Source organism: Ascaphus truei, chromosome 14, assembly GCF_040206685.1.
Source record: "Ascaphus truei isolate aAscTru1 chromosome 14, aAscTru1.hap1, whole genome shotgun sequence".
Taxonomy (NCBI): Eukaryota; Metazoa; Chordata; class Amphibia; order Anura; family Ascaphidae; genus Ascaphus; species Ascaphus truei.
The window spans coordinates 27949315-27971706 of record NC_134496.1 but is presented as its reverse complement, the minus strand read 5'-3'; the positions used below and the strand labels follow the sequence as shown (position 1 = coordinate 27971706).

General features: G+C 44.1%; 1 protein-coding gene across 1 annotated transcript; it reads right to left on the bottom strand.

The window, feature by feature from the left end:
• Positions 1 to 237: 237 nt before the first annotated feature.
• On the bottom strand, positions 238 to 22148 carry LOC142465853 (uncharacterized). The gene is made up of 9 exons (XM_075570223.1): positions 22042 to 22148; positions 18762 to 18990; positions 17188 to 17340; positions 16474 to 16622; positions 15423 to 15563; positions 13217 to 13356; positions 9179 to 9274; positions 7602 to 7737; positions 238 to 377 (listed from the first exon to the last, which is right to left on the bottom strand). Exons 2-9 carry the CDS (start codon positions 18933 to 18935, stop codon positions 245 to 247), a joined length of 1122 nt encoding a protein of 373 aa, XP_075426338.1. The 5' UTR covers positions 18936 to 18990; positions 22042 to 22148; the 3' UTR covers positions 238 to 244.
• Between the last annotated feature and the right edge of the window lie 244 nt (positions 22149 to 22392).

Here is a 22392-nt window from a genome sequence, read left to right as displayed (position 1 = left end):
GGGGGTGGGGAAAAGGAGAGAGGGGGTGGGAAAGGGGGTGGGGGAGGGAAAGGGGGTGGAGGGGGGAGAAACGGAAGGGGGAAAAGGATGGGAGGAGAAGGGGGAGGCAGAAGGGTTAAGGAGGGATGGAGAGAGGGGGGAGGGATGGAGAGAGGGGGGAGGGAAGGAGAGGGGGGGGGAGAGAGGGGAAAGTCTATTAACTCCTTCTCTGCCAGAGAGCAGTGACGTGCTGTGCCCCTGTGGTTCATTTTATCGTCTGCCCTCCCCTACCTTTGTTCCGGTCGGTCAGAGCACCCAGGATATCGTCAGCAGGACGCTCTCCCAAGCAGTTGTCATCCAAGTCGAGTTCCGACAGTTGTTCGGAGTAGCGGATGAGACTGGATGAGCAAGAACGCAACGGATTAAAGGCGAGTTCCATTCTGACCTAAGACACCTTTACACGTGACCCCGGTCTGGGGTGGGAAAAATACTTTTATTTTTTTCTTGCCTGTGTTTGGGTAACAATATTATTTTTACCTTGTGCTCTCCCCATTGGAAGCCATCGTGCAGAATTCCACCCCAGAGGTGGCTGCATCATTGTCTCCCTGTGCAGTGTCATGGGGCATAGAGGGAGCTACGGTTGGGGTGCAATGAGTGCCTGCCCTGCAGAGCTGACAATCTAATGTTGGTGCCTGACGCACAGAGAGATAAAGGGCCTCATGCAGTAAGCCCCGATACAAAATTTTCGGCACGAATTGCGAAAATGTTTTTTTTGGGCGATTTGCCCTCGCAGTATTCAGTAAGGGCCGAATCCTTCCGATCATTGCTGAAGCACTGCGAAAGCAAATCTGCCGATGAGCTGTGGCGATACAGAAGGGCTCCCGATAAGGCTCCCGATAAGCCTTTGGTGCCGATAGATGTTTGCAGCTGAGAGAGACAAGCCGCTCTCTCAGCGCAAACTTCGGCACCAAAAAAAGTATTTAAAAACAACTTTTATTCATAGTGTACATGTGCAGGGGGTCTTCGGAGCTGAACCGCGTTGGTTTGAGGTCCGGGAACCCCCTGCCCCCCGAGATACAGGCCCCTTTATGAGGTGCCGGTATCCCTCGGCGTTTAAAGGTCCCGATCACGTGACCGCGACCTGTAAACAAACCAGAGGGATACCGGCACCCCATAAAGGGGCCTGTATCTCGGGGGGCAGGGGGTCCCCGGACCTCAAACCAACGCTGTTCTGCTCCGGAGACCCTCTGCACATGTACAGTATAAATAAAACACACACACATCAATAAAGACTCGTTCCTTACCTTGGCGGCTATGTGCAACGGTAATGAAGCAGCATGAATGTCTTTTTAATTATACTGTACAGTGAGCAGGGGGTCCCCTGAGCTGAACCGCATTGCTTTGTGGAGCAGGGACCCCCTGCTTCCCGAGTTACAGGCCCCGGTATGTGTCATCGGGTGGCAGTGTCGCCGCCATGTTTATAGCGTCCCCGCAATAAACATGGCGTCCACACTGTAACCGATGGCCCAAACCGGGGCCTGTAACTCGGGAGGCAGGGGGTCTCTGAGCCACAAATAAATGCGCTTCAGCTCAGGGGGCCTCCTGCTTCCGCACAATATTATTAAAATACATTAATGCTGCTTCATTACCATAGCGGATAGCCGCTAAGGCAATGAAGGGGTTAACGCATAGTAGCATGTTTATTGGGGACAAATGCCCCCAATAAACATAGCATCAATACACAACATACAGTATAGTAATGGGCAGAATGACTATTATCCACAAATGGATAATAGTGCAGTTGTCCATTTACAATACATACACAACAATAAAGACTTTAAATACATATAGCACTCACCCATGTCCCACTGCCACGATGAAGGCCATCCTCATCTTCATCCTGCCCATGCCCCATCCGCTTCTGCAAAACAAACACAAGAATTACAACATCCAAATTAATGTCCCCTAACCCCTTAATCACCATAGCGGTTATTAACCGCTACAGTTATTAAGGGGTTAAGCCACCATCACCCACATACCCTCCCCCACAAAGCCCCCCAACCACCCTCACCCAATACCCACAGGGGAGTCCTACCAAATACCCTTGGGCCTAATACCCCCTCCCCCAGCACATACAGTACAATAATGTGCCAAATAACTATTATCCACATAGGGATAATACATTATTTGGCCATTATTAAACACATTCAATAACGTTAAAATGTAAAGAAACTTGTACTAACCTCATCAATAAGAAGTCTCCGTCGCCAGCATCATCCTTGGGGTCCGTTGCCAACATTAGAAATAGCCACAACATTTCAATATCATTAACATAACACTGAACCCCTTAATCACCTTATCGGGTACTAACCTGAAAGGTAATTAAGGGGTGAAGCCATCCTGCAATGCCTACAACAGTTATGCATAACATCCTCAGTGAAATAAAAACCAATTGCCTAACCAAATTCCATTTAATCATTCAATCTGTAGGCTCACATGCCTCATAAAACATTGCATTTACAGTGTATACATGTAGCATAACATGTAAACTGCATGTACACGCTGCAAATCAATGTTAACAATACAATAATGCCACTCAAATCGCCATACATCACAAGAAGTATATTATTTAATACAATAAACTCACCATCAATGAATTACCACACATCAATTACATCACTAAACAATTAAAATACCATCCATACCAATTACACAATGAACTAAAGCTATCCTAACAGAGAACAACTTCAAAACATAGTCAAAAGTACACCAACAATTACAATATAATAAAGCAAGGCTTTCCATATCCTACTGTACGGCCTGGAAGCCCAAAACTTACATCTGTCTAAAAATAAAATACATTTAGCACACATCAATGCATAGCCACAATGATTAACAATACAGAATTAGAAGCTTTAACAACACTATCATTTCTTACCCTGTATATATATCTGTACACATACATACAGACATACATACAGTGGGAAGAAATGATATGCATTGTAAAAAATGAAAACATGAAAAAGCAACACAAAAAACAGTTACATTAAGTACATTTCTTTATTTAACTTACCATTACTTGCCCCCACCGACTCCCGTTGATCAGCTTACTCACGAACCAATCCACGACACCATCCACGACACCATCCAGGAACAAATCCACGACACAATCCAGGAACAAATCCACGAACCAAACCAGGAACCAATCCAAGAACAAGTGCAGGAATCAATCCAGGAAGCAAGCCACGAAGAAATCCAAGAAACAATCCACGACACGATCCAGGAACAGGAACCCATAAAAGAAAAAAAACATAACAAATTAAACATTAAAATAATAAAACATGACAATCAAGGGTTGTACTAGTTTTATTCTTAGTGAATCTGTATTACAATACCTTGTTCCGGGGTCTTCTTGACGTCCGGTGCCACGCCCTGGTCTTCAATCTTCAGGAGGAGGTCCGTCCTCCTCGGCATCTGCCTTCAAAATGAGACGACATAGGCTTTTATAGGCCTATGACGTCACATTTGTCGTCATATGGTTCCCACGGCCCTGATTGGGCCGTGAAAACCATGTGTTTTGGCCGATGTAAAAAAATTGATGACGTCACTTAAAGGCAATGCCAGCACAGCCAATCAGAATGGCTTTGCTGCTATTGCCTTTAAGAAAACGTCATGAAATGACACATGGCCGGACTCACATGGTACTTGAACCAATCAGAGTAGGGATGGAGTTCCCACGCTCTGATTGGCTGGCTTACCATGTGAGTCCGGCCATGTGTCATTTCATGACGTTTTCTTAAAGGCAATAGCAGCAAAGCCATTCTGATTGGCTGTGCTGGCATTGCCTTTAAGTGACGTCATCAATTTTTTTACATCGGCCAAAACACATGGTTTTCACGGCCCAATCAGGGCCGTGGGAACCATATGACGACAAATGTGACGTCATAGGCCTATAAAAGCCTATGTCGTCTCATTTTGAAGGCAGATGCCGAGGAGGACGGACCTCCTCCTGAAGATTGAAGACCAGGGCGTGGCACCGGACGTCAAGAAGACCCCGGAACAAGGTATTGTAATACAGATTCACTAAGAATAAAACTAGTACAACCCTTGATTGTCATGTTTTATTATTTTAATGTTTAATTTGTTATGTTTTTTTTCTTTTATGGGTTCCTGTTCCTGGATCGTGTCGTGGATTGTTTCTTGGATTTCTTCGTGGCTTGCTTCCTGGATTGGTTCCTGCACTTGTTCTTGGATTGGTTCCTGGTTTGGTTCGTGGATTTGTTCCTGGATTGTGTCGTGGATTTGTTCCTGGATGGTGTCGTTGATGGTGTCGTGGATTGGTTCGTGAGTAAGCTGATCAACGGGAGTCGGTGGGGGCAAGTAATGGTAAGTTAAATAAAGAAATGTACTTAATGTAACTGTTTTTTGTGTTGCTTTTTCATGTTTTCATTTTTTACAATGCATATCATTTCTTCCCACTGTATGTATGTCTGTATGTATGTGTACAGATATATATACAGGGTAAGAAATGATAGTGTTGTTAAAGCTTCTAATTCTGTATTGTTAATCATTGTGGCTATGCATTGATGTGTGCTAAATGTATTTTATTTTTAGACAGATGTAAGTTTTGGGCTTCCAGGCCGTACAGTAGGATATGGAAAGCCTTGCTTTATTATATTGTAATTGTTGGTGTACTTTTGACTATGTTTTGAAGTTGTTCTCTGTTAGGATAGCTTTAGTTCATTGTGTAATTGGTATGGATGGTATTTTAATTGTTTAGTGATGTAATTGATGTGTGGTAATTCATTGATGGTGAGTTTATTGTATTAAATAATATACTTCTTGTGATGTATGGCGATTTGAGTGGCATTATTGTATTGTTAACATTGATTTGCAGCGTGTACATGCAGTTTACATGTTATGCTACATGTATACACTGTAAATGCAATGTTTTATGAGGCATGTGAGCCTACAGATTGAATGATTAAATGGAATTTGGTTAGGCAATTGGTTTTTATTTCACTGAGGATGTTATGCATAACTGTTGTAGGCATTGCAGGATGGCTTCACCCCTTAATTACCTTTCAGGTTAGTACCCGATAAGGTGATTAAGGGGTTCAGTGTTATGTTAATGATATTGAAATGTTGTGGCTATTTCTAATGTTGGCAACGGACCCCAAGGATGATGCTGGCGACGGAGACTTCTTATTGATGAGGTTAGTACAAGTTTCTTTACATTTTAACGTTATTGAATGTGTTTAATAATGGCCAAATAATGTATTATCCCTATGTGGATAATAGTTATTTGGCACATTATTGTACTGTATGTGCTGGGGGAGGGGGTATTAGGCCCAAGGGTATTTGGTAGGACTCCCCTGTGGGTATTGGGTGAGGGTGGTTGGGGGGCTTTGTGGGGGAGGGTATGTGGGTGATGGTGGCTTAACCCCTTAATAACTGTAGCGGTTAATAACCGCTATGGTGATTAAGGGGTTAGGGGACATTAATTTGGATGTTGTAATTCTTGTGTTTGTTTTGCAGAAGCGGATGGGGCATGGGCAGGATGAAGATGAGGATGGCCTTCATCGTGGCAGTGGGACATGGGTGAGTGCTATATGTATTTAAAGTCTTTATTGTTGTGTATGTATTGTAAATGGACAACTGCACTATTATCCATTTGTGGATAATAGTCATTCTGCCCATTACTATACTGTATGTTAGGGGGGTATAGGTGTTGTTGGGTATATATATATATATATATATATATATATATATATATATATATAATTATTTAATTATTTATTTAATTCGTTATTGTGGGGCTGGGGTGTGTTTTTTTTATTATTGTGGGTAGTGGGGGTGTGTGAAGGGGGCATTAGCCCCAACGGTGGTTGTTTAGGGCTTGCGGGTGGGTAGCGGGAGGCCTTAACCCCTTCAGGACCGTAGCGGTATTAACCGCTACGGTCGTGAAGGGGTTAAGTGCCCCCGCATCCCCCCCGCAAGTCCTAAACTCACACCCAGGGCCAAATACCCCCTCACCCATCCCCGCTACCCACAATAACGCTGGCACGGTGGGTTAACCCCTTCATTGCCTTAGCGGTTAGCCGCTAAGGTAATGAAGTGGCTTTTAAATGCCTTTTTCCTGCCTCGGATGCATGCCGGGGGGCTCCGGTGCGGATATCAGCTCCGGAGACCCCCAGCATCAATCACAGGCAGGAAAAAGGGCTGATTTTTCCTAAGTGTCGCCCTTGCCGATGCTTCTCCTTCAGCAAGTTGCCAACTTTAGTTGGCGGGCTGGATTGGCCATAAAATCTCCAATCTGGCCTGCCGATCAGCACCAAAAAGCTGATCGGGGCTTACTGAATTCAGGCGGGAAAAAAAAGTCCCGATAAGTGGCTTATCGGCAGCCGGGTGGCGAAAAAAAAATTTTCGGAAGAAAAGTTGCCGATAATTCCCACTTATCGGGGCTTACTGAATCAGGAGGGCAAAAAACGGCTATAAAATGCCGAAAAAGCCTTATCGGGGCTTACTGCATGAGGCCCAAAGTTACCAATTCAAGGTCAAAAGGGCCGCAGATCCTGGGGTTCGAACCAGGTTTACCCACTTCAAAGGATGTGTCCCTAGCACCTGCTACAAAGTCAGACCCTGTCCTGCTGTCACCTCACGGTCCCTGCCACCGGCTGAGCCTTACATGACATCCGGCACACACCGGGAAACCATGACGTCCATCACTTGGGAGGATTTGTTCAACACCGAGTGGTTATGGGTGCTCAAGTACCAGACCAATATTTAATAAATATAAGTGACTATAAACAGTATTCAATGTAGAAGTGGGTGATAAGGTCATATGACCCTCATGAATAAATATTGCTTTTTAGCGAGCAGTCTTTGCCAATATTTGGCGATAATACAAATATTCCCTGAAGGCAACGGTGGATGAACAACCCCCACACCCCCCCAATCCCCAATGTTACTCCTTGATAAAGTAGTACAAACGCGTAGGAGTTTTTTTTTAAATCTCCTTACAGCGCGTCTTCTTAATAAAGGATATTTTTTCTATCAACCTAGACCCAGACTCCCTTTCGGCTGTGCGCTGCTTCTCTGTTGCTAACTACACTTGGGAGGATTTAGCTGGATTATTTGATTTTTTATTTCATATTGGTATTTTATTTGATTATTTGATTAAGTGTCCATTAATGACCAGGGTAGAAGAGTTGAACCCACTAATGCCCTGTCCTGAGGGATTATTACTATCATAGGCTTAATAATACACAATGCAATGTGAAAGGATAAAAATGTTAACACAAAAATGAGCGCCCGCACACCACTCCCCCCCCCCCCTCTTCCCCTGCTTCTCACCCCACACTTCCCTTTGGTTTACCAATGGTATGTCCCAATCCTGCTCAACTGGATGTCTGGGACACTCATCCTGATACCCTTCCCAGTCAACTGCCTCCCACGCATCTCACTATCTCCACCAGATCTCCCTGCCACCTCTGCCCTGCAGATCTGCCTTCCGCCCCTCCCACAGACCCGCACCTGCCGACTGCCCATCTGGATCTCCCACCCGGCCCCAGAGTTTTGACCCCCACTCACCTGAGGATTTTACCCCCCTCAGTACTCACCAGCTCAACAATTGGGTGAGTCCCAGAACCCCGATCTCGCCTTCCTCTCCCCTTCCGTCTATCCCGTTGTCAGCCAGGTGTAATTTCCGTACCCAGGGTCCCGGCTCAGGGGCTGCCTTCTGCTTCCGCTTTGATCCTATGAGACATTAATATTCTGGTTGTGAGAATGACCTTTTCTGGTCAGCATGCTCCCCCATTGCAGCTGAAATGTATCTAATATGCTCAGCCCTGACGGGTCATTAATGCCTTCAGTGAAGCCAGCTGCCATCTTAAAAGGCGACAGGCAGAAAATACACAATATCACCAACACATGGTACACACCACACCCTAAGGCCACGGCCCCAGTCACTGCGAGCATGTGCGCGTCGGAGCGCCTCGCGGCACGTGCACCAGTTTCAGCCGCGATCTGTGGTCTGGGACGCAGCTGGTTCGCCCTCATTGGCTTAATCGCCGCCATGACGTAGCCAGTGCTCGGCCGCCGCTCCAACAGACACATTTCTTGTACTTTGGCAAAGGTGGTCGCGCATCGCGCTTTCTGCAGGCGTGCGCAGGCAGTGACTAGGGCGAGCCCCATAGCGGGCCGTAACTTGTTTGCACCGTAACGCGCGCAGCCGCGAGCAGGGGGGACGAGGCCTTACTCTCTACCCAAGGAGTCGTCTTTGCACTTTTTACCTCTACAGCCCTCACTCGTCTTAAACCTCTCTCACTAATCTCTCCCTACATAGGGAACGCTCTCCCACTCAATTTGCACGAAGCACCTTCGCTTTCCGCATTCAAAGCCCAGCTGAAAATTAATCTCTTAAAAGAAGCTCATTAAATCGTCCACTACGTCCTCCAGATGCCCTTGACCTCCCTGGCTGCACTTTTAATAAAGAACATCCACTCCTAGTGTGTCTGAAAGCATCGCAACATGCCACTTAGAGTGTAAGCTCTTTGGGACAGGATCTCCCTTTGCCTTATGTTGTAATTTACCTGTTGCACTTATCCCCATTGTTTGTCATTTATTTACCTGGTATTGTAATGTTGCAAAGCTTCATGTACATTATTGGCGCTATATAAATAAAAAATATATATGCACACACGTGCAGATCTTCATTCATTTATGTGTGTGTGTGTGTGTGTGTGTGTGTGTGTGTGTGTGTTTGTGTTATTGGGTAGTATTTTACAAAATACCTGCATGTAACATAAAAGTAAACATTTTCAGTAAGAAACCTCTGGGTTGCAGAACTGACAATCTAAGGCCTCGTCCAGGCTGAGTGCTTGCTCGCTCATTCGCGAGCAAGCGCGCGATCACAACAATTAAAGTAAATTGTTGTGTCCAAGTTGCATACGTGCGTGCACGGCGCTCAGCTGCTTGGCGAGACAAGTCAATTTGATTTACCCGCTCGCTGGCGTGTCACGTGAGCGGTTCGCCCAATGAGGGCGAACCAGCTCTGCGACATCATAGCCGTGCCTCCCCCCCCCCCCCTGAACGGCCAATTAGGAATCGCCCAGCGCCTGACGTCACGGCCTTCGAGCGCCCTCCTACCCTGGCCGCAGACCAAGAGTGAATGAACAGTGCCGGGAGTCACCTGTACCTTTTCGCCTGTTCTTTCTCTTGCTGAAGTTCGGCGCGGGTAAAACTGCGTCTTTTCCCCCATCCGCCGGCCCCTCCGATACTGCCGTGTGAACACCTGCACTTTGAAATAAGGGAAGAAATCAATTTCCACCGGGGTGTGAATTCTCCTCTTTAACCCCAAAAAAAACACCTCACCGTATTCCCATTGCACAGAGATAAACTATATAACAAGAAAATGAAAGGTTTGTACATGTCCACCCCTACCGGCACATCATGCGTTACAGGCAAAGAAATATGTAGTGGCATTTATTATTAAGAATATATTTTTCTTTACATAGCACCAACAGTGAACGTAGCGCTGTACATAGGAGCGTACACTGGGATATGTTATAACCAGTGTTCGACAAACCTATACATTTGCACGCCCCGGGCGAGTGGATTAAACATCGTGGCGAGCTCCTATTGGCCCAAGCATCACACGTGTGGTACTAGGTGGCGAGTAGATTTTTTTGTTCGTCGAGTAGATTTTTTGGTGATTTCTCGACCACTGGTTATAACATATGTTAACACTTATGTTATTACCTGTGGAGTCCCACTAAATTATCTGTATCGTGTGTCAAATATTGTTATAAAATAATGCAGATTGTAACTTTTATCACTGGGGAATAAGGGGCGGAAAATGGCTCCTCCCGAGCTTCCTGACTGATTGGTGACAGTAACCTACAGGATCCCACACGTGGGCACCTGGACAGATACAAAATATAACGAAGGAAGCCAGTTCAAGGGCTAATGTTAGCTCTTCCCCACCCCACTTTGTTTTAACCGTCTCACTGCCTTGCTGGCCCCTAAAAATGTCTTCCAAATGCTAAAAAAATACAGGGTGTTTTTACCTGATTTTTAAATTGTGTGTTTTATAAGCAAGCTGCTACCCCTACACACCCCCCCCCCCCCTCCGTTGTGTGTCAGCGATTGGCTTCAAAGAACCTTAAAAAAGAACAAGGGGAAGAGGGGGGAAAGCTCCCGCATCAGCTGCAGTACAATAGAGTACAGGCATACCTCGCTTTAAGGACACTCACATTAAGTACACTCGCGAGTAAGTACATATCGCCCAATAGGTAAACGGCAGCTCACGCATGCGCCTGTCAGCACGTCCTGAACAGCAATACCGGCTCCCTACCTGTACCAAAGCTGTGCGCAAATGGGGAGATTATAGAGCCTGTTACAAATGCGTTATTTACATCAGTTATGCACGTATATGACGATTGCAGAACAGTACATGCATCAATAAGTGGGGAAAAGGTAGTGCTTCACTTTAAGTACATTTTCGCTTTACATACATGCTCCGGTCCCATTGCGTACGTTAATGCGAGGTATGCCTGTATGTGAAAATAATCAGAGGTCATCTCTGGTGCAAAAAGGGACAAGGGGATAGTAAGACAAACACACAAAAGATTCCCTCGTGAACGCCCTCAGATAGACCTGGTAGAAGTGATGTTGTCTATTATAATCAATTTATTCAATGATAAAATAATAGTTGTACAGAGGGGTGTGGTAAAGAAGTCCAGGGCCACCCCCTAATTACATACCAAAAGAACCTCCACATTTGAGTAAATGGGGAAGAAAACTGTGAGAAACACTACACAAAATCACACGGTATAATGGCTACAGTCTGTATGGGTAAATTCCTGCAGAAAAAAGTACTAGCATGAAGTAAGGCAGTACTATTATCTAAAAAAACGGCAGTCTCTAATATTGTAAGGCTGCCGATACTACATCTGGAGGAAGAAAACTGATTAAAAATGGAGAAGTTTTTACTGAAGTGTAATAAGCGGGCTAGGACCGAAAATGAAGACGATGCACCACAAACTAGTGGCGGGTGTTTAAAGAAGTGGAAATATCGTAAATATGACGACAGTTATTTGGATTTTGGCTTTACATTAACAAATGTCAACGGTGAAGAAAAAACGCAGTGTGTACTGTGTTTGAAGACTTTGGCGCCAGAGTGCATGCTTCCGAGTAAGCTAAAACGCCATTTAGAAACCAAGCATTCAAACATGGTTGGTAAACCTCGCGACATCTTTGCCAGAAAGGTGAAAGAATTAAAACAACAGCAAGGTACATTTTCTCACCATTTATCAATACCAAACAATGCTTTGCTAGCATCATACAAGGTTGCATATGGAGTTGCGAAGTGTAAAAAGCCCCATACTATCGCAGAACAACTAATTCTACCGGCTGCTATAGATCTGGTGAACATTATGATCGGCGAATCTGCGGGGAAATTGCTTTCAAATGTGCCTTTGTCTAACAATACTGTCAGTCGCAGAATTGAGCACATGGCGCAGGATCTCAATGATCAGTTAAGTGAAAAAATAAAAGGGAAGGAATTTGGCTTGCAGCTGGATGAGGCCACGGACAATAATAAGGATGCACATTTGATTTGCTATGTAAGGTTCTTAGATGGCAATGACATTGTGGAAGACCTTCTCTTTTGTAAAAGTATTACTGCAGGTACAAAAGCTCAAGACTTGTTCGAGATCCTGGATACATTTACTGTTGAAAATAATTTGGACTGGACAAAGTGCGTTGGTGTCTGTACTGACGGTGGTCGTTCGATGTCTGGTCGTTACGGAGGATTACAGGCGCTTATTCGAAAGAAAGCTCCGTATTCAATGTGGACCCATTGCATCATTCACAGAGAAGCACTCGCATCAACGTATTTGAGTCCTCCGCCGAATACGGTTTTAGAACGTGTGGTGAATGTGCAAAATTTTATAAAAACTCGGCCATTGAAATCAAGGTTTTTCAAAAAATTGTGTGAGGGTATTGGAGCCGAATACACATCTTTGTTGTACTACTGCCACTCACGATGGCTCTCACGTGGCAATTTCTTATCCCGTACGTTTCAATTACGGCAAGAAATTTACATTTTTCTTGAAGAAGAAAAACACGAGTATGCCAAACACTTCGTGGAAACTGATTTTTTTGGTGCAACTAGCATACTCGTGTGATATCTTTGACAAGTTAAATGCGTTGAATCTCTCCCTACAGGGAGGCAACATGCAGACTTTGACATTGGCTGGGAAGATTTCTGCTTTCAGAAAAAAATGACTAATGTGGAGAAGAAATATGAATGAAGACGGTGGCAAAGATTGTTTCCCCTTGTTGCAGCAGTTTGTGATCGCCAATGAAGTTGATTTCTCTAAATCTGTTTTTGAAGATCACCTATCGCAGGTTATCAAGTGGTTTGAAAAATACTTTCAGGAGGAAGATGATATTGACAAATTCGCATGGATTCAAGACCCATTCAAAGCCCAAGCTCCACCTGAATTTACTTCTTTAGAAGAAGAAAATCTTATTGAGCTATCTTGCGACAATACACTGAAGACCAAATTTGGCAGCGTGGATATTACTGAATTTTGGCTATCAGTAAAAGATGAATATCCGCTGTTAAGTGGTAAAGCTCAGCGAATCTTAATACCATTTGCAACATCATATTTGTGCGAAGCTGGGTTTTCGGCGGTCGCTGTGATAAAAAGCAAATACCGTGCGAAAATCAACGTGGAACAGGAAATGAGGGTGGCTGTATCCAGTTTGGTTCCGAGATTTGAAAAGATGTGTAGTGAAAAACAGGCTCATCCGTCTCACTAATAATTTCCATCAATAAATAGTTTTTGTGGTTTTTACATTCGTGTTTAATTTGTATCGCTGTGTCTGAGAGTGGCTGCGTGTCTGAGAGTGGCTGTGTGTCCGAGAGTGGCTGCGTGTCTGAGAGTGGCTGCGTGTCTGAGAGTGGCTGCGTGTCTGAGAGTGGCTGCGTGTCTGAGAGTGGCTGCGTGTCTGAGAGTGGCTGCGTGTCTGAGAGTGGCTGCGTGTCTGAGAGTGGCTGCGTGTCTGAGAGTGGCTGCGTGTCTGAGAGTGGCTGCGTGTCTGAGAGTGGCTGCGTGTCTGAGAGTGGCTGCGTGTCTGAGAGTGGCTGCGTGTCTGAGAGTGGTTGCGTGTCTGAGAGTGGCTGCGTGTCTGAGAGTGGCTGCGTGTCTGAGAGTGGGTGTTTTACCTTCGAGGATCCGATGAGCCAGGCCGATGCCCACCTCAGGCCGCTCCTCCGGCGCCAGGCTCTGTGCATACTCCGCTATAGTGGTAATGAGGTCCACAGCTCCGGCGCACTGCAAATGGTTTCCGTTGAGGTATAATTCACTGTGAAGAAAGGATTAATCCTGGTGCCGATAAACGCTGCTGAAAGAGCCGTTCCTCCCACTTGTTATTTTTCTTAGCCCCCATTTTTTTAAATGGTGGGAACCGTGGGGTCCTATTAAGCCAAATGCCAACATTTTCAGCTCTGCTCTCCCCTCCCAAGATATTTACTGGTGAAGTTACCAAGTTTAAATCTCCCTCAGGGAAAACAAAATGGCTGCCACATTTCTGGCCAATAAGAGCCTGCAACATCACTGGTTGTGACTTCCTATTGGACGGCCATTTAAATCCCCTTTTAAAACCAGGAAGTGATACCAGTAACTTCCCCAGTAAGTATCTCAGCAACCAGGGGGTCCCCGTAGCTGAAAATAGTGAGGTTCAGTTCTAGAGAATCCCCCGGTTCCAATCAAGTAACAAAGGGTTACTAGGCAGAGTGAGAACTAAGCAGGCCCAGTCACAGAGTGATAGCCACGCCCCAACTGAAAGATTACCGAGGGGAGAGAGTTACCTCAGACCTCTGGAAGGACTGAGGAGAGGGCTCACTGTAACTAGTTAAATAGATATAAGTAAATACGTATAGTTAGATAGGGACAGTTGATTGTTTTAAATGTTTGTTTAAGGCCAGTTGTATCCCAGGATGAGGTAGGTGCCCTAGTTATGCAGTACACTGTTTATACCAAGTATTACAATCAAGAGAACTCAGTGTCCCCTGAAGAGGGAAAACCTGAGATAATAATATAGTGACACATAGAAGGTATAACTGGTAACTAGGTCAGGGTAGCAGCAGTATCTATGTAGATATGGAAAAGGTATCCCTGCTAACTAGATCAGGGTAACAGCAGTATATATGTAGATATGGAAAAGGTATCCCTGGTAACTTGCATAGGTGAGGACTGGGATTCTGTTAATGGGGCAGAAGTATGTGGGGATACAAATGGCAGATAGATAAGCGGTTAATAGATAAAACAAAATATATATAGTAATGAGTGATAGATAAAGGCAAGTGCAGTAATATTTTAATAGTGATAGATAAGATGTTAGAGTTCAAGTTATAATGGAATAATAATAATAATAGACTGTAATAAGTAATGTGCCTCCTCGCCAGCCTCTGAGAGGAAGAAAAATGTTAAAACCGTTAATAAAGATTATTTTTATTCAAAACTACAAAACTCCTGGCGCCTATCCTTTAACACCTTATTATCTGGAAGGACCATCAGCTTGGACTAAGGTATGCACCCTGAGAAGCCACAACCACCTGTAGCTTGTAAACTCCCTTTGAGCCGGGCAGGGAGGGGTTACACGGTTTCACAGGCTCACTGCAGGCATACATTTGTGGGGTCTCAGGGTTCCCATTTTTTATTTTTAAGGATAAACAATGAACCCCATATACCAACAATGAAATGATTTTTAACAGAGTGGGGTAGTGGCAAGTAGCGGATAAATGCTTTGTTTCTCAAAGCATTTCTTTATTTAAAGGCAGATCATTTACTCCAGTTTTCCTGTGCGTGGGACTGCGGAAACCTTTTTACCTACAAACGCAGCGCCGGTTAAATGCCGGATTTGCGCTGCAATAGGGCTACCTTCTAGACTCAGGGTTGAGGTTTGTCATCGTTTAGCTCTTTGAGTGCCTCAGCACCTCCAACTCAGCGCGGTCACGACGGCTCAAAACCCGGAAACGGATCCACGGGAACGCAGGACGCGTTCTAACGCAAACAACAAGCTTTCCTTGGGCATGACATAGACACAGCCACCCCTGCAGCGCCAGACCCCGTGACTATGGCTTGGGGCACCCAAAAAGGGTTAATTACTCCGGCCCTAACATGGGGATGCTTCAAAGTCTCCAGGCTGCAAATATCATCATAATAATAATAAAAACAACATTTAGCAAAGGCAACAAATCCTGTACTTATAAAAAAAAACTGCGATTTTACTTTTCTTTGATAAATCTGGTAGCGTTTTTTCCCCACCACTGTCTCATCGCTTCCAGTTTGGAAGTTCAGCGGATGAGACGCCTCTCGTGGGAGAATGAGAGTGTCAGTGAGCGCTGCAGAATGAAGCATTCTGGGTACCTGATGGCGGTCTGTGCCACGACGTTGCCCAGCAAGGCCCCGCTGGCAGGGCCCAGATCACAGTAACACAGACTCAGGGACACCAGCCTCTTGTTCCCCTCCAACGCCTGAACAAGACTTCGGACCCCCTCATCTTGGAACCTACAGAACAAGGAAAACCTCTTCATAAAACGCTGAAACGCTGCAATCCACTTAAGAAAACGTTTTTTCGCTGTCACAATTTGGAGAGAACTTATTTTTCTGGGGGATTCAACATGGATATGTTTTTTGGCTTAGAAAATGTATATTTTGCGGTCTCAAAAAATAATATTTAATTAACCCCTTGAGTTCCAGAGATGCTTTGCCCGTGCAAACTCTTGTTGATCACATAGTGATATCAGACAGAGAGCAGCCAGAGGACATCAAAACCCTCCCAAGTCTCAGCACACCGTGTTTACAAATGAACTTTAAACGATTCCAAAAAACTTTTAGGTGTCAGATTTTGGTTAAAAAAAAAAGGCATTAGTCACCTAGATGTGACCCCTTAAACATGGCACTGCCATTAGAACACATTGGTCCTGGGAGGGACTGACCCCTTAAACATGGCACTGCCATTAGTACACATTGGTCCTGGGAGGGACTGACCCCTTAAACATGTCACTGCCATTAGAACACATTGGTCCTGGGAGGGACTGACCCCTTAAACATGTCACTGCCATTAGAACACATTGGTCCTGGGAGGGACTGACCCCTTAAACATGTCACTGCCATTAGAACACATTGGTCCTGGGAGGGACTGACCCCTTAAACATGGCACTGCCATTAGTACACATTGGTCCTGGGAGGGACTGACCCCTTAAACATGTCACTGCCATTAGAACACATTGGTCCTGGGAGGGACTGACCCCTTAAACATGTCACTGCCATTAGAACACATTGGTCCTGGGAGGGACTGACCCCTTAAACATGGCACTGCCATTAGTACACATTGGTCCTGGGAGGGACTGACCCCTTAAGGCCCTTCCTAAAGTTTAGCACTGTTTAGAATAACTAGATGTAAATCGCCGCTTACTCGTTATAATCCAGGGTAAGCGCAGTTAAGTGACTGTGGCTGAGCGCCCTCCCCAGCCTCCGCAGGGACCACGGGTCAATCCCACAGCCCGGGACATCCAATCTGCAGAAAGGGTACGAGGTTCTCCCACTCAGCTCCAGTAATATCGCCTGGAATTAAAGCCGGGAAATGTAATACTTCCAGTTAACTCCTGCACTGCCACTGTGGATCTCCAGCCCCTCCCAACCCCTCGGACTGCAAGCCCCACCCTTCAGGAATGGGTTAAAAATGTAAGCCATTTAACCTTCACTGAAAAAGTGACAAAAGTCTCATTATTGATGCTGCAAAGGTCCCTTCTATTTTTTTTTTGTACCCTGACAAATCGTTCCAAATTGAGAAATGGTTCAGAACAATTGTTCATTTATTTTGTTCTCTATTTTCCAGTGTCTCATTATGTTTTTTTTAATTGTTAAATAAGGTGTCATTGTTCTTTTCTTCTAAAACGTAATACAAATGTACCCGAAAAATAGAATAAAATGGGAGTTTATGCGACTGCAATCCCACATTTACTGCAAGAGCGGAAACGGGACAGAGCCCTGTAAAAGAAATAAACCATAAAAAAGTGGTAGTACTTGGCGTGGCTTTTACTAGTGCCACCAGTAATAGTGCGCCGCCGCCGCCGCCGCTGCAAAAAGTGGGCGAGTGCGCGAAACGCGTTGTCACCTGCAGACTTACGAGGCTGGCGACGTCCTGGTTGCTGAGGGGGGTGCCCCAGACGCAGAGGTCGGTCCCCGACATGTAACGCTCGTCCCTTATCGTCATCAGCAGCGGCTTCAACAGGACGTGGTGAGAATCATCAGGACGCTCCTCAGGGTTCGACAGAACGATCTGCAATTGCAAACAACATGTCCCGTCTATAACGCACACCCTTTACAGGGCGGGACCTCGTATTATTCCTCTTAAAGGGTCAGACCCAAAACGAACTGTGTCACCATTAGTTCACTTTGGTCCTACATGTTTCTGTCACTGTAACAGATCCCGGTTTGCAAGTTTGATCGGCATCTAGACAAATATTTTGGACAGCAACCCTCTGATTAATAGAACTGCTTATATTAGCTATTAAAGCCATTTATTACACTGTAATATGATATATTATAGCAACAACATTTCTACCCACACAGGGCGCTTCATCAGGCGGGAAGTGCATTTGTAATCTAATATAACAGTATAATTAGATAACTGATACACTTCTTAGATTAGCTATTGAAGTAGTTACTAAACTGTATTATAATTTAATATAGCAACAGTGTTCTACCCACACAGCAGGCTTCAGCAGGCCAGGAGTTGATTTGTATCTATATTTATGTTATTCACAACTGGATCAATAAGTAAGTATAGATATAGGATAAAGTATCTGTTGTCTAAATTTAGCATAGGTTGAACTTGATGGACGTACGTCTTTTTTCAACCTTATCTACTATGTAACTATGTAACTGCCCGTCCTTCCATCATGCTCTCTCTCTTATAACCTTTTAGCTCCCTGCCCATGTTACACATCGATGAAAAGGTATTCACCAGGACTTTCCAGGAAAAGTGACAGATTTTTTTTCATTTACAAAGTTTTAACCCTCAAAGTTCAGCATTCATTTTAAAGGTTTATTATTTATACACAGAAGGGGCCATTCTGGTCTTTTTCGGGCAAAAATCCATATATATATATATATATATATATATATATATATATATATATATATATATATATATATATACCACCACTATTAAGGTTATGGTGGGTAAAAAAAGTGACTGAAACCCTCCACAGTAAAGCATAAAGCAATATATTCCTGTATATTCATTTGCATGTCTTAGACAGGTCTGCAACCGTCTTTCACCATTATCACCCAGCAAACAGCACTTCCACTGCAGCAAGGGATTCTGGGAAATGACATGCAAATGAGCACACAGTGCCACTTTTTATCTCATGCTCACATTACATGAGCAACCCTTAGCCAATGCATGCTGCTTTAAACACAGCTTATATATATATTAGTTTCCATTCTCCATCCTGTCATACTCGGCCCCACACAACGGGCAGCCATTTTGCCTTTTGTTTCAACATTGTCCCTCATTCCCTCTAGATTGTAAACTCCCACGAGTAGGTCCCTCAGTACCTTTGTGTCCTGCTCATGTTTGCCCCCTCTTTTATATAGCTTTTAAAGCTTCCAATGTAAAACAGTTACTTAATCACGATTATCAGTCTACTGCGGGTCACTTGTCCAGATTTTGGGTCAATAATTACCCCACGTTACCTTCACGTAGCTCTTCCCATTTTCGATGCACCTTTGGAGGCCCCGTCTGATGGTGGGACTGGCCAGGCTCTGGCTCTGAGCACAGTGATGTTCATATGTCTTCAGGAACTTCTTCAGGACAGAAGCGTCGGAGGCGGGGACTCCTTTTTCTTTCTTCTTCTTCTTTTCGGGCATAGTGTCTTTCTGACCCCCTCTCACCGATCCACCAGGCTCAATCCTGCAATGGGAACTTGGGTCCAAAGCACCAGTAAATCTGGGCTCACAATGTGACGTTATCTAAATCCGGATCGTTGGTTGTTCCCCGAGGTTAACGTGTACCCTCAAAGCTAATTATATGCAAAAACAACGTTCAACTACATCTCATCAGCAAAGGGTTAACGTCACATTATTTAGCGTAAGGTTGTGTTATCTTCCAACAACGTGATGTTAAGTGTGTCTTAGTGTTCCTCCGATCCAGGCCCTGAAATTGGTGTTTAACTTAAGTGTGGTAGGTGGCAGTTATCTCATTCCCTCACCTGCTGTCTCTGTAAGTCTCCTAAGATACCACTTAGATTGTAAGCTCTCCGGGGCAGAGATTGCCTTATTGTTTGATTTTGTTTGTTGCACTCATTGTATTATAATTTCCCGCACTCTCTCTTATGTACATTGCGGGCGCTATATAAATAAAGATATACATACATATATAAATGATGGTGTTACAGTACACCCATCCAGACTCTGTAAAAGCCCTATTTCCGTGCCCTATTAACACCAGGCTTAGATATGCCCTAACTAACGTAACGTTACGTCTCCGCGTTACCCCTAATTGACTTTAGTGGATATACCATGTTATGAACACCCCTCTTTTACATATTCCCACGGCTGTTATAATTAACGCTCTGCTCTTTACGGGCAGAAAACATGGCTTAACATTACGTTCTTGTCCTTTAAAGATTCAGCGCTGGTCTTAGCGTGACGCTAAGTTAGATAATGCGACGGTAAGTCACTTAACGGAGTTTTGTCAATTTGGGCCCTAGCTGTGTAATGTTAGGTTGATTATAACGCCTATCCACTAAAGCAAATAACGCAACGTTAACTCAGTGCTACTCTTTAAATAACGTATGGGTATTTGTTTTCCGGTCATTAGTGCGCATGATAGGCGAACATCCACTAAAGGCTGTTCAGGTTAACGCAGGGTTAAAACCTGACATTATTTAGGTCATACCTAAAAGTGATATCTCTCCAGACACTGAAATGAGAACGACCTATTTTTTTTTGCTATAATATATATATATATATACACACACATATATATATATCCCTTCTATATATCCCCTCAAACCTCGTTCCAAATAATATACCGTATGGAGGTGCACAGCTTAAGATACCTGGGAGATATGCAAACTATATTTAAACGTTAAATGACACACCTTACACCTAGAACTAGTACTACTACTAGAACTGCTGCCCTGAATTACACAGGTTGTGGGTACTAGTCCTGTTGGGACTGACACTGGTAGCCCTTCATCACAAGGGTCCTTAGGCTTGTCAGTATAGGTCTTATGGAAATCTTTTAGGCGGTGTGGGGTGCGAGTTATTTAAATATACATTGCATATTTCATTAGCATAACTCCCAGGTATCATTTTGGAGCACAGGTGTTTCTCCATGTGTTATTTGGAGGGGATATACTGTATATATTTCTTGGGACTCTACTACAATAGGTCTCTCACCCACACCCCAAATTTCAGTGTCGGGAGGGAGTTAATGTCACCCTTAGGTAAAAGAGGTGTAACGCGAGTCATGTGAGGTTAATGTAAGGCAGTGCTAACTTAACATGGGGTAAGCCTATTCTAATGTGATAACCAACGGCCTTCCTTTTTGTATATAATTAGCTTAGTGGATACCCGTTAAACTCAGGGAAAATCACAGCCATTACCTATTTAAGTAACGTCACGTTATTTGCCACGATTTAACAGAGCTCTGTGGATCTGCCCCGAAGTCGGGGTACCTCTCTCATCTGCAAAGGTTTCTCATGCATATCTATTTAAACCCCAGTCTCTGTTTATATCTGAATTCTGCAATCAATTACACTGAAATAAGTCATATTTCTAGATTGTATTTAACATCCCACATTTGAAATCAAATATGATTAACTCTGATTTTTTTTTTTCACAAGAGAGGTTCTTTAGTTACATATGTTGTGACACCCCAAAAGGGTGTCCTACTCATGCACCGATTAGATCATACGTTCTTTAAGACAGGGACTTTTCTGCTAATGTTACATTGATGTCCTGATGCACTTAACCCATCTGTATTAATATACACACACACACACACACACACACACACACACACACACACACACACACATATATACATATACATATATATATACACATACATACATACAACCGTGTTACCCGAGTTTAATAATCAAAAAACGAATAGACGATACCGTTCTGTGGCTAACGAAATCTTTTATTTGTGCGAGCTTTCCAGATACACTGATCTCTTCTTCCGGCGATGTTACTATGGATAAAGCAAGAAAGGTTTTTACTTAAAAACAGCGCATCCTGGAATGTATCTGTGACTGAAGCCTATCCCTACCCCCTGTGCAGTATGGGATTTAATAGGCTTGAGTCAGATACATTCCAGGATGCGCTGTTTTTAAGTAAAAACCTTTCTTGCTTTATCCATAGTAACACCGCCGGAAGAAGAGATCAGTGTATCTGGAAAGCTCGCACAAATAAAAGCATTTTGTTAGCCACAGAACGGTATCGTCTATTCGTTTGTGATTTTTATACATACATATATACACACACACACACACACACACACACACAAATAATACACATCACTCATTTGATCTTGTCCCGCTCCTCTCTTTCAAGGTGTAACGTTTGATTTATATGGTGCTATCAAAATAATGATACCGACCGTATGTGAAGCGTCAGAAAATGTATTTGATGATTTTTCTTGCAATATGGAAAATCACTCCGTTCCTTTGACATCCCCTTTTAAAGAAGCCATCCTCCCCAGAATCCTATAATGTTAGAATCTTGACCCACTGAGCCTTTCTTGCTCTTAAAAAAAAAATAATAGTTAAAAATCATGATTTTCTTAATGTCTAATTTCCGAGGTTACCTTGGTAACCTTTCAGTGCACTGGGCTCTGGGGAAAGCTCAATTTTAGGCTACCGGACACTTAATATTTCAAACGCTTATATCTTCTGAACGAAAGGGCAGGAAGAGATCGCTTAAAGTGTAAAGCAAAGTGATGTTGTGCAGAGATTGCCAGTACCTGGGTGAGGTGTGGGAGGCAGGTGGATCAGTGCGATCAGGGCTGTCATGTAGCCGTCTTACTGTTTCTATGGGAGCTGTAAACAGACCTGTACAATAGCATTTAAATCCCTCCCTGCAGCCTTACGTGTTCCCAGCTTGGCCAAGCCAATAGCATACACACCCCTCCCTTGTCATTAGCTACGGTACCTTGCAGGAGGAAACTACGCCCCTTTTAAAAGGACAGCGTCACATGGCTCTCTGGTATTAAGAAACCCTAGAATTATATTGTGAAATTCTGGCGAACGACTAAGGCCTCGGACATGGTCAAAAAGACCGTGCTGAGCCGCGCTGAGGGGAGACATTATCCCTA